This window comes from Ranitomeya imitator, chromosome 7 (assembly GCF_032444005.1).
Source record: "Ranitomeya imitator isolate aRanImi1 chromosome 7, aRanImi1.pri, whole genome shotgun sequence".
Lineage (NCBI taxonomy): Eukaryota > Metazoa > Chordata > Amphibia > Anura > Dendrobatidae > Ranitomeya > Ranitomeya imitator.
The window spans coordinates 3,967,670-3,979,966 of NC_091288.1; the positions used below are offsets into that span (position 1 = coordinate 3,967,670).

A 12,297-nucleotide genomic window follows, 5' to 3' on the forward strand; every position below is an offset into this window, starting at 1 on the left:
TCGGACAGTGTGAGGCCATCTTCTTCTGGGTGGCTCGCCCCTCTCGGACAGTGTGAGGCCATCTTCTTCTGGGTGGCTCGCCCCTCTCGGACAGTGTGGGGCCGTCTTCTGGTTGGCTCGCCCCTCTCGGACAGTGTGAGGCCGTCCTCTGGGTGGCTCGCCCTTGTGTTTGTGATCGCAGTGGCGGAGTAGTCGGCGCGGTTTGCAGTGTCTGTTGTTGTGATCTGGTAATTCAGTACCACAATGGACATAGAAGTCAGAGCACATACAGTGACCTGACAATAACCCAAAAACATAGAACGAGCTCTGAGACGTGGGAACTCTGCTGACCGCAATCCCTAATCCTCTCCAACCACACTAGAGGCAGCCGTGGATTGCGCCTAACCCTCCCTATGCAACTCGGCACAGCCTGAGAAACTAGCTAGCCTGAAGATAGAAAATAAGCCTACCTTGCCTCAGAGAAATACCCCAAAGGAAAAGGCAGCCACCACATATAATGACTGAGGGTTAAGATGAAAAGACAAACGTAGAGATGAAATAGATTTAGCAAAGTGAGGCCCGACTATCTGAACAGAGCGAGGATAGGAAAGGTAACTTTGCGGTCAACACAAAACCCTACAAACAACCACGCAAAGGGGGCAAAAAGACCCTCCGTACCGAACGAACGGCACGGAGGTACACCCTCTGCGTCCCAGAGCTTCCAGCAAGCAAGAAAAAACAAATAAGCAAGCTGGACAGAAAAAAACAGCAAACAAATAGCAAAAGCAGAACTTAGCTATGCAGAGCAGCAGGCCACAGGAACGATCCAGGAGGAAACAGGTCCAATACTAGAACATTGACTGGAGGCCAGGATCAAAGCACTAGGTGGAGTTAAATAGAGCAGCACCTAACGACTTCACCACATCACCTGAGGAAGGAAACTCAGAAGCCGCAGTACCACTCCCCTCCACCAACGGAAGCTCACAGAGAGAATCAGCCGAAGTACCACTTGTGACCACAGGAGGGAGCTCTGCCACAGAATTCACAACAGTACCCCCCCTTGAGGAGGGGTCACCGAACCCTCACCAGAGCCCCCAGGACGACCAGGATGAGCCATATGAAAGGCACGAACAAGATCGGGAGCATGGACATCAGAGGCAAAGACCCAGGAATTATCTTCCTGAGCATAACCCTTCCACTTAACCAGATACTGGAGTTTCCGTCTTGAAACACGAGAATCCAAAATCTTCTCCACAATATACTCCAACTCCCCCTCCACCAAAACCGGGGCAGGAGGATCAACAGATGGAACCATAGGGGCCACGTATCTCCGCAACAATGACCTATGGAATACGTTATGAATGGAAAAAGAATCTGGAAGGGTCAGACGAAAAGACACAGGATTAAGAACCTCAGAAATCCTATACGGACCAATGAAACGAGGTTTAAACTTAGGAGAGGAAACCTTCATAGGAATATGACAAGAAGATAACCAAACCAAATCCCCAACACGAAGTCGGGGACCCACACAGCGTCTGCGATTAGCGAAACGTTGAGCCTTCTCCTGGGACAAGGTCAAATTGTCCACTACATGAGTCCAAATCTGCTGCAACCTGTCCACCACAGTATCCACACCAGGACAGTCCGAAGACTCAACCTGCCCTGAAGAGAAACGAGGATGGAACCCAGAGTTGCAGAAAAATGGCGAAACCAAGGTAGCCGAGCTGGCCCGATTATTAAGGGCGAACTCAGCCAAAGGCAAAAAGGACACCCAGTCATCCTGATCAGCAGAAACAAAGCATCTCAGATATGTTTCCAAGGTCTGATTAGTTCGTTCGGTCTGGCCATTAGTCTGAGGATGGAAAGCCGAGGAAAAAGACAAGTCAATGCCCATCCTAGCACAAAAGGCTCGCCAAAACCTCAAAACAAACTGGGAACCTCTGTCAGAAACGATATTCTCTGGAATGTCATGTAAACGAACCACATGCTGGAAGAACAATGACACCAAATCAGAGGAGGAAGGTAATTTAGACAAGGGTACCAAATGGACCATCTTAGAGAAGCGATCACAAACCACCCAAATGACTAGGGGAAAAAAAAAGGCAAAACACAGTGCAGAGAAAAAAAAATGGTCTCAGAACTTCCTTTTTCCCTCTATTGAGAATCATTAGTACTTTGGGCCTCCAGTACTGTTGTGATCTGGTAATTCAGTACCACAATGGACATAGAAGTCAGAGCACATACAGTGACCTGACAATAACCCAAAAACATAGAACGAGCTCTGAGACGTGGGAACTCTGCTGACCGCAATCCCTAATCCTCTCCAACCACACTAGAGGCAGCCGTGGATTGCGCCTAACGCTCCCTATGCAACTCGGCACAGCCTGAGAAACTAGCTAGCCTGAAGATAGAAAATAAGCCTACCTTGCCTCAGAGAAATACCCCAAAGGAAAAGGCAGCCCCCACATATAATGACTGAGAGTTAAGATGAAAAGCCAAACGTAGAGATGAAATAGATTTAGCAAAGTGAGGCCCGACTATCTGAACAGAGCGAGGATAGGAAAGGTAACTTTGCGGTCAACACAAAACCCTACAAACAACTACGCAAAGGGGGCAAAAAGACCCTCTGTACCGAACGAACGGCACGGAGGTACACCCTCTGCGTCCCAGAGCTTCCAGCAAGCAAGAAAAAACAAATAAGCAAGCTGGACAGAAAAAAACAGCAAACAAATAGCAAAAGCGGAACTTAGCTATGCAGAGCAGCAGGCCACAGGAACGATCCAGGAGGAAACAGGTCCAATACTAGAACATTGACTGGAGGCCAGGATCAAAGCACTAGGTGGAGTTAAATAGAGCAGCACCTAACGACTTCACCACATCACCTGAGGAAGGAAACTCAGAAGCCGCAGTACCACTCCCCTCCACCAACGGAAGCTCACAGAGAGAATCAGCCGAAGTACCACTTGTGACTCCACACTGCCCCCTAGAGGCCACAACATTACAAGGCATTTCCAGCTGCATTCTGTGTGTCTCTGTTATCAGATTTCTCAGGCCGATTGTGGCATCAGTAGAGAGGAGGAAGTAATCGGCGACAGTGAATATTTACTGATCGTTGGTCATTCCATCTCTTGTTCACACGGTTGACCGCGCTCATGATGGCACACAGCGATCTAGATGGTTCCGCGCACACACACTGCGCTTGTTCTCGGCAGCACATAGTGGTTATACAGGACCATACGCTGCTGAGAAAAATGATAGTTTCTGGAAACTTCATTTCACCTGATTTTTCTTGTTTGCCGGGTGATTGTCGTCTTGTTTACACGTCCCGAGTATCTGTAACAATCCCAATAATTGTGTGGTGTGCATGAAGCCTGAGACCGAGGTTCAGCCTCAGAATGTAAAGTGTTTTTATGCACTGACCGCAAGCAGAGATCTCGTAATGTTGTGTAATGGAAGCACCCAGTGTGGTGTTATACGGCGGCGGCCGCTCGGCCTCTGGTGGTTGGTCACGCTCTCTCATGGTTTCTCCTGGTTGTGTCTTGCAGTGACATGTCGGACGGGATGATAGTCGACCTCATTGCCTCGTATCTCGTGCTGCCCAACAGATTCACCTTCCCCCTGAGCGGCCACGTGAACACCGCCCAGCTCCGCTTCCCGGTGCCGCAGGCGAGTATCAGCGCGGCGGCTCATTCAGATATAGAGCGGCAGATCTGACGCAGTGTGACGTCTCCTTCTGTATTTCAGGGAGTATTAAGAGTTTATCTCCACGAGGCCGAACACCTGATCCCGAAGGACACGTACCTGAAGGGCATCATAAAGGGCAAGTCCGACCCGTACGCCATCATGAGGGTGGGAAACCAGACGTTCAAGAGCCGCACCATCAAGGAGAATCTGAATCCTCACTGGAACGAGATGTACGAGGTGAGAGGAAGCCCCCGTGTGACGTACACTATGTACCCTGGGTCCCCACGTAGATTTATTTTGTAGGGTTTCTGCTCACTCGGTTGCGGATTCAGTGAAACGTCCGGGCTCGTTTATTAAGACTCCATGAACCACTCAGGATAAGAAAAAGCCTTTTCCAGCACAAATGGTCCATACAGGGGTGCGGGTTCGGCCTCTCCGGTCAGTGTCCAGCTCTTTAGTCCTTAGCAAAGACCAACACCACTGGAGGTCTGCACACCTCCACCTACCCTGAAGAAGACAACTGGTCTCCTTATATCTGCCGTACCATGCCCCGGGGTGGGGATATGTGATCAGCCAGTCCCACCAACCTCGCTGACTGCTTGTAAACGGCCCCAATACGCCCTATTAACTCTCTCAGCACTATACGTGGTGAACTATGCTTTTCTGGGCTTACATCACTGAGGCTACCAACCTCCATGATGCATATCTCCCCTCGAGGACAACCTGTCCGGCAGCCATCTTACAATATGTACACCTCTATATCTCTCTGCTCGTGTCATATATACTCCTGTGTATCGTGGATATATTCTGGTCTTTTCTCCATATTCATGTCTATGGATGTAGATGAGGACAGTAAAGCCCCCGGAGGAGGATGTGGGGGGCACATACTTTCTCCATATTAATGTCTATGGATGTAGAGGAGGACAGTGAAGCCCCCGGAGGAGGATGTGGGGGAACATACTTTTCTTGTCTGTAGATCTCTCCCCGTTGTCATCGCTGCCCATTAATCCTCTTGCAGTTTGTCATCCATGAGGTTCCTGGACAGGATCTAGAAATAGATGTTTATGATGAGGATCCTGACAAGGACGACTTTCTCGGAAGGTAACATCATTTTTTCTTTTTTTGTCACTTGTCGGGGTCCTATGTGTGTAATGTGTTTGGTAGGTGTCCGATGGGTGACATTTCTGGGGTCCTCTGACATGTGCAATTTGTCTCGCAGTCTGGTCATTGGCCTGGAGGGAGTGATGAAGGATCGGATTGTGGATGAGGTGAGTTGCCGCTGTCCAGTGGAGCATGGCGCGGTCGCTGGCTGCCGCTGTCCAGTGGAGCATGGCGCGGTCGCTGGCTGGCGCTGTCCGGTGGAGCGGTCGCTGGCTGGCGCTGTCCGGTGGAGCGGTCGCTGGCTGGCGCTGTCCGGTGGAGCGGTCGATGGCTGGCGCTGTCCAGTGGAGCGTGGCACGGTCGGTGGCTGGCGCTGTCCGGTGGAGCGGTCGCTGGCTGGCGCTGTCCGGTGGAGCGGTCGATGGCTGGCGCTGTCCAGTGGAGCGTGGCGCGGTCGGTGGCTGGCGCTGTCCGGTGGTGCGGTCGGTGGCTGGCGCTGTCCGGTGGAGCGGTCGCTGGCTGGCGCTGTCCGGTGGAGCGGTCGCTGGCTGCCGCTGTCCGGTGGAGCGTGGCGCGGTTGCTGGCTGCCGCTGTCCGGTGGAGCGTGGCGCGGTCGCTGGCTGCCGCTGTCCGGTGGAGCGTGGCGCGGTCGCTGGCTGCCGCTGTCCGGTGGAGCATGGAGCGGTCGCTGGCTGCCGCTGTCCGGTGGTGCGGTCGCTGGCTGCCGCTGTCTGGTCGGTGCAGTTTGCTGACTCTGTTCTCTCCCGCAGTGGTTCCCGCTCAGTGATGTGCCCAGCGGGTCGGTTCATCTGAAGCTGGAGTGGTTCTCCCTGCTGTCCACACAAGACAAACTGCGAGAGGTGAGAAATCCCCTACATGACGGTGCACAACCCCGTGCCCCAGGTGTGGCCCGAGCCTGGAAGATGCCGAGAATGGAGGGTCGCGGCTGGTGGTCTCCGCTCTTTCCGCCGCCTCCTATAACTCTCCTCTGCTTTTCTCCGCTGTAGACGCGGGATGGTCTGTCCACCGCTATGGTGATCGTGTATTTGGACTGTGCCGGGGCGTTACCAGTAAGTGTGCTGGGTGTTGTGGCCGTGGTCCGCTGCCGTCTCACTGTCCTCTAACCATTTCCTCTTCGTCTACAGAAGAACCATTTTGAATACTCGAACAACGAGCACTCGGCCCGGAAGCAGCGCTACGCCGCGGTCCCGAAGGTAAGGAGCAGCTGGGCCCAGGGCACATCAGCATCACCGAGAGGCCACGCTGCATCTATTGATCTATGGTGTCAGCTGGTCTGGGCAGGGGCTGGTCGGCGTCCGCGGCTGTCCTGACCCGTTTCTGACCCGATGTTGTGTTCTGTGCAGTGCGAGAAGGAGCCGAGCTCGTACGTCGTCATGTGCGTGGGGAAGAAGTCCGTGAAGAGTAAGGTGAGCGGCCGCGGGATCTCCATGATCGCTGTCATTCCCGGAGGCCCAGACCTCCCACAGCTGAGTGTTTTTTTACAATGTAACAGTCCAGGCAGGATGTATTGTAACAACGCCCAGAATCTGTCTACTGCTGCTCCCCGAGGACTGTCTACCCCGGGCCCAGTGTAACGGACCCTCTGCTGTGTGAGCGGGACCAGGACAGGTCTTCATCCTCTAGATGGAAATAATGAAGGTTTCTGCTCAATGGCAGCAAGCAGAGATCTTACAAATTGTGAGGAATGAAACTGGAGGCTAGACAGACGTGGCCGCACTTAGAATTATCTGACGATGGCCCCGGGTTACAGGCGACGTCCGGTGGGGGAGGGGCAGATTGGCCTTAGTGACCACAGGCGGCGGCGTGGCCGTTACCTGCCGTCCATCGTGACTGTCTCTTCTCCCTGCAGACGTGCTCCAGCACCAAGGACCCGGTGTGGGAACAGGCCTTCGCTTTCTTCATCCAGGACGTCCACATGCAGCATCTACACGTGGAGGTAACGTGGCCGCAGCACCGCGTCTGCATGCGTCTAGTGGCGGAGCGCGTCCTTCATGTGTCTCTGTCCTCAGGTGAAGGATGATGACCGGCAGTGCGCCCTCGGCTTGCTGGACATCCCCGTCCATCGCCTCCTGGCCGGTGATGACCTGACCGTGGACCAGCGCTTCCCGCTCACCAACTCCGGGCCCAACAGCTTCATCAAGATGAAGATCGTCCTCCGGGTGAGAGCGGCGCCTCCATGCAACGTGCCGAGCGCCGCCGAGGTCCTCTGCCGCTAACCGCGTGTCATATGCATCCCCAGATTCTGCACATTGAGGACCCAGATCCGGACACCGTCTACGCAGGAATTAACTCCTTGAAGCATGGACCAGTCTCCATTAGACGGATGCCACAAGAGAAGTCCCATAAAAATCCCCGCAAGCCCAGTGACACTCAGCAGAACCAGATCAATTACATCCCGCAGAACAAGGTGGTCCGTAAGGAGAGCGCAAACAGCGTCTGCCAACGAATCCACCACTCCAGCTCCGAGCAAAGGGCAAGCCCCAGCCAGACCCCGGGGCCGCCCGCTCCCACGTCAGCGCCCCGCACACCGAACCTGAGACACCTCCAGAGAATGGCGCCCAGCCTGATGTCCCTGAACTCCATGGCCTCCTCCGTGTTTGACCTCAGCGGGGACCCCAGGTGCGGCTCATTAACGCTTTACATGGACTGAAGTGTCCCCGATATCAGTCTAATGGTCTCTCTTCATGTTTCCAGCGGCCCTGCTGTGGTGACGGGAGAGGTCAACGTCTCTGTCCGGTACGCCTCGCTCCGGCACTGCCTCATTGTGTCCATCAATGGCTGCAGGTAAGGTGCAGCTTAATGGAGGGCCAATGCATTGCCGCCCTCGCGGTGCCGCCCTGGGCCCTCGCCGCCCTCCTGGTAATGCCATCTGTGCTCTCTCCAAGGAACCTGCTCCAGTGCTCAAATCACGGCGCCGATCCCTACGTCCGCATCTACCTGCTCCCTGACCGAAGGTGGGCCAGTCGCAAGAAGACGACGGTGAAGAAGAAGACCCTTAACCCCATCTACAATGAGAAGTGAGTAGCACCACCTGCTCCCATATGACCCCGGGCGTGACGGTTATCGGTACCAGACTTGTTCTGTCCTGGAATCGCCCGAAGTGCCGACACTTGCTATAGCAGTGCAAGTGACGGGCCCTCAGTGGTCAGGAGCCGGGCCCCTGACACCAGGGGGATTGCTGGAAGGAAATCTGTGGTCACTCCAGGTCTATTCCATGTTATTGTGCCCTCAGGATTCCACTCACCGCCCCTTTTGTCCCCCAGGTTTGAGTTTCTGGTTTCCCTTGAAGATGCCAAGAAGCGGACGCTGGACATCGCGGTGAAGAACAACCGGCCGTTCGGCTCGCAGGAGCGGAAAGAGATGGGGAAGGTGAGTGACTGGTCTCCACAGGGGACCACTGCCCCTGGTCGGTGCGCGGACTAACGTGGTGTTCCTCTCACAGACGGTGGTGGACCTGTCCCGAGAAGACATCGACCAGGGAGTCACCGACTGGTAAGACCCCCAGATGTGGCCCTTTCTGTAATACAGGGGCCACATGTCACACAGAGGCCGTGTACATACATGGTTCCTCATCCTCTCACCCCAATGTCCCCCATAAATGTCCTACGAAGGTGGCAGCCACATCGTGCCCTTCCATAATGGCGTCCCCTATAGACGCCGCCCCGCTGCTGCCCGCGTCCCCCCGACTCTAATGGCCACTCTCTCTGTCTTCCAGGTTTGAGCTGATGATATCCGGTCACCCGACCTCCTGATCACCGCAAACGCCATGTTTTCTGTGTGTAAATATGTAGATATGTAATATACAGATTTTATCTGCGGGGGAGGGTGTATACATGTACAGTGTATAGACAGACGCCATATTGTGCTCGCCCGCCACTCCTATTTATACGTTCACATTATTTATTGAATCCGCGGCGCTGCGTCCGCACCAAAAATAAAGATTTACATTGTAACCGGCTCCCGAGTCTTAATTCTGCGGTAACCATGGAGACACAGAGCTCTGCACAGGAGCTGCAGGCACGAAACGGGAGGAGACAAATCCATTTCATATTGTTTAGTTTGTAGTTCTTTGTTTTTTAAATTAAAATTTGAGTTCTCCGGAGTGTGGGGATGGGAGGAGTACTCGGCTTTACCCCCTGCGCTGCCTCTGCTCCGTGCTGCGGCCGTGGCTGGTGACGGGGGGGTCAGCACGGAGTCCTCGGCTTTACCCCTGCGCTGCGTCTGCTCCGTGCCGTAGCTGGTGCCGGGAGGTCGGTGCGGAGTAGTCGGCATTACCCCCCGCGCTTCCTCTGCTCTGTGCTGTGGCTGGTGCCGGGAGGTCGGTGCGGAGTACTCGGCATTACCCCTGCGCTGCGTCTGCTCTGTGCCGTGGCTGGTGCCGGGAGGTCGGTGCGGAGTACTCGGCATTACCCCTGCGCTGCGTCTGCTCCGTGCCGTGGCTGGTGCTGGGAGGTCGGTGCGGAGTACTCGGCATTACCCCTGCGCTGCGTCTGCTCCGTGCCGTAGCTGGTGCCGGGAGGTCGGTGCGGAGTACTCGGCATTACCCCTGCGCTGCGTCTGCTCCGTGCCGTGGCTGGTGCTGGGAGGTCGGTGCGGAGTACTCGGCATTACCCCCCGCACTTCCTCTGCTCTGTGCTGTGGCTGGTGCTGGGAGGTCGGTGCGGAGTACTCGGCATTACCCCCCGCGCTTCCTCTGCTCTGTGCTGTGGCTGGTGCGGAGTACTCGGCATTACCCCCCGCGCTTCCTCTGCTCTGTGCTGTGGCTGGTGCGGAGTACTCTGCATTACCCCTCGCGCTTCCTCTGCTCTGTGCTGTGGCTGGTGCCGGGAGGTAGGTGCGGAGTACTTGGCATTACCCCTGCGCTGCCTCTGCTTCGTGCTGCGGCCGTGGCTGGTGCCGGGAGGTCGGTGCGGAGTACTCGGCTTTACCCCGTTCTGCGTCTGCTCCGTGCTGCGGCCGGTGCCGGGAGGTCGGTGCGGAGTACTCGGCTTTACCCCTGCTCTGCCTCTGCTCCATGCTGGTGCCGGGAGGTCGGTGTGGAGTTACTCGACTTTACCCCCGCGCGGCCTCTGCTCTGTGCTGTGGCTGGTGCTGGGAGGTCGGTGCGGAGTACTTGGCATTACCCCCGCGCGGCCTCTGCTCCATGCTGCGACCGTGGCTGGTGCCGGGAGGTCGGTGCGGAGTACTCGGCATTACCCCCTGCGCTTCCTCTGCTCTGTGCTGTGGCTGGTGCTGGGAGGTCGGTGCGGAGTACTCGGCATTACCCCCCCCCGCTTCCTCTGCTCTGTGCTGTGGCTGGTGCTGGGAGGTCAGTGCGGAGTACTCGGCATTACCCCTGCGCTGCGTCTGCTCCGTGCCGTAGCTGGTGCCGGGAGGTCGGTGCGGAGTACTCTGCTTTACCCCTGCGCTGTGTCTGCTCCGTGCCGTGGCTGGTGCCGGGAGGTCGGTGCGGAGTACTCTGCTTTACCCCTGCGCTGTGTCTGCTCCGTGCCGTGGCTGGTGCCGGGAGGTCGGTGCGGAGTACTCGGCATTACCCCCCGCGCTTCCTCTGCTCTGTGCTGTGGCTGGTGCGGAGTACTTTGCATTACCCCTCGCGCTTCCTCTGCTCTGTGCTGTGGCTAGTGCTGGGAGGTAGGTGCGGAGTACTTGGCATTACCCCTGCGCTGCCTCTGCTCCGTGCTGCGGCCGTGGCTGGTGCCGGGAGGTCGGTGCGGAGTACTCGGCTTTACCCCCTGTTCTGCCTCTGCTCCGTGCTGCGGTCGGTGCAGAGTACTCGGCTTTACCCCTGCGCTGCTTCTGCTCCGTGCCGTGGCTGGTTCCGGGAGGTCGGTGCGGAGTAATCTGCATTACCCCTGCGCTGTCCCTGCTCCATGCTGGTGTGTGTGTGTATATATATATATATATATATATATATATATATATATATATATATATATATATATATATATATATATATATATATATTAGCTGAAGAGCCCGGCGTTGCCTGGGCATAGTAAATATCTGTGGTTAGTTATAGCACCTCACTTCTCTTATTTTCCCATCACGCCTCTCATTTTCCCGATCACATCTTTCATTTTCTCCCTCACTCCTCTCATTCCCCCCTAACACTTGTCATTTCAACCTCACATCTGTCATTTTCCGATCACTACACTATTTGTCCTCACTCCTCTCATTTTGCACTCGCACCTTTTCATTTTCACCGCACACCTCTCATTTTAACCTCAGTATATACATATTTGTCATCTCCCTTATATATAGTATACACCTGTATGTCATCTCCTGTATATAGTATATACCTGTATGTCATCTCCCCTGTATATAGTATATACCTGAATGTCATCTCCTTCTATATCTAATATATAAAGCTGAATGTATGTGTGTATGTCCGGGATTGGCATCTGCACTGTCGCAGCTACAGCCACAAAATTTTGCACGGTCACACGTCTGGACCCCGAGAGCGTCATAGGCTATGTTGTGAGATCAAATTTTAACCCCGCGCTTACCAATTCACCAAACAATTTTGGCCCTATCTACATAATGGGGAAAAGTGAAAGGAAAAGTGTTGGAGGCAAATTGACAGCTGCCAGATGTGAACAAGGGGGACTTAAAGAATGAGAGCGATGGCGCCAAAGAGTATATACCGTACAGTTGCTAAGGTGGGGCCCCGACATGGGATACTCACCACACACGGGGATATGAACACACACAAAATGCGCCACACACTACCACGTGCATGAACACATATTACCCTCAGCACACATTTCACCACACATACACCAACCTCGCCACATAAAAGTCGAAACACAAAAGTCTGCGCTCAAAACTCGCCACGCGCAGAACTCGCCACATGCAAAAACTAGGCTCACGCAAAACTCGCCACAAGTGCAAAACTCACCTCATGGAAAACTCGCCACACGCAAAACTTGCACACGCGGAAAAATTGCCACATGCACAAAAGTTGCAACACATGCAAAAGTTGCCTCACACAAAACTTGCACATACTCAAAAGGCACCAGACATAAAACTCACCACGCGCAAAACTCGCCATGCGCAAAACTTGCTGCACACAACTTGCTACACTAACCTGTCACATGCAATTTGACACACAAAAAGTTGCCACATGCATGTTGCCACACAAAACTCATCTCACAAAAGTCGCTAGATGCATGTCGCCACACACAACTCAACACACACAACTTGACAAACGAAACTCACCCTAAAACACACACAAGTCTGGTATCCTTCAAAAATAAAAATCTGATTAATAAGCAGACAAACTATAAGAACAACAAATGTACCATATAGGAAATTCGGCAGCTGTCAGTCATATGACCTGTCTATTATGTGTATGTGTGAGCTAATATATACTGCCAGGGGGAGGGCTTCCTGTTGGCTGGGGATTTATCAGGCTGCCAATTTAGCTTACAAATACTGAGGTAAAAATACTGAGCAAATAACGTGTGAATGAGGTCTAATACGGTGCAGATGCCAATCCCGGACACACACACA

The 12,297-nt window shown here is 54.2% G+C and overlaps 1 protein-coding gene across 1 annotated transcript in view; it reads left to right on the forward strand.

Moving 5' to 3' along the window:
- Positions 1 to 8,738, forward strand: part of ESYT3 (extended synaptotagmin 3) — a 44,150-nt gene extending 35,412 nt beyond the window's left edge. Inside the window, exons 8-23 of the mRNA XM_069732571.1 lie at positions 3,525 to 3,645; positions 3,724 to 3,900; positions 4,682 to 4,764; positions 4,883 to 4,931; positions 5,535 to 5,624; positions 5,772 to 5,834; positions 5,910 to 5,978; positions 6,129 to 6,191; positions 6,635 to 6,721; positions 6,795 to 6,944; positions 7,025 to 7,404; positions 7,480 to 7,569; positions 7,671 to 7,802; positions 8,049 to 8,154; positions 8,228 to 8,277; positions 8,501 to 8,738. Coding sequence (XP_069588672.1) covers positions 3,525 to 3,645; positions 3,724 to 3,900; positions 4,682 to 4,764; positions 4,883 to 4,931; positions 5,535 to 5,624; positions 5,772 to 5,834; positions 5,910 to 5,978; positions 6,129 to 6,191; positions 6,635 to 6,721; positions 6,795 to 6,944; positions 7,025 to 7,404; positions 7,480 to 7,569; positions 7,671 to 7,802; positions 8,049 to 8,154; positions 8,228 to 8,277; positions 8,501 to 8,537 — 1,747 coding nt within the window. The 3' untranslated portion in view covers positions 8,538 to 8,738. The remainder of the gene's footprint in view (positions 1 to 3,524; positions 3,646 to 3,723; positions 3,901 to 4,681; positions 4,765 to 4,882; positions 4,932 to 5,534; positions 5,625 to 5,771; positions 5,835 to 5,909; positions 5,979 to 6,128; positions 6,192 to 6,634; positions 6,722 to 6,794; positions 6,945 to 7,024; positions 7,405 to 7,479; positions 7,570 to 7,670; positions 7,803 to 8,048; positions 8,155 to 8,227; positions 8,278 to 8,500) is intronic.
- The last annotated feature ends 3,559 nt before the right edge of the window (positions 8,739 to 12,297 follow it).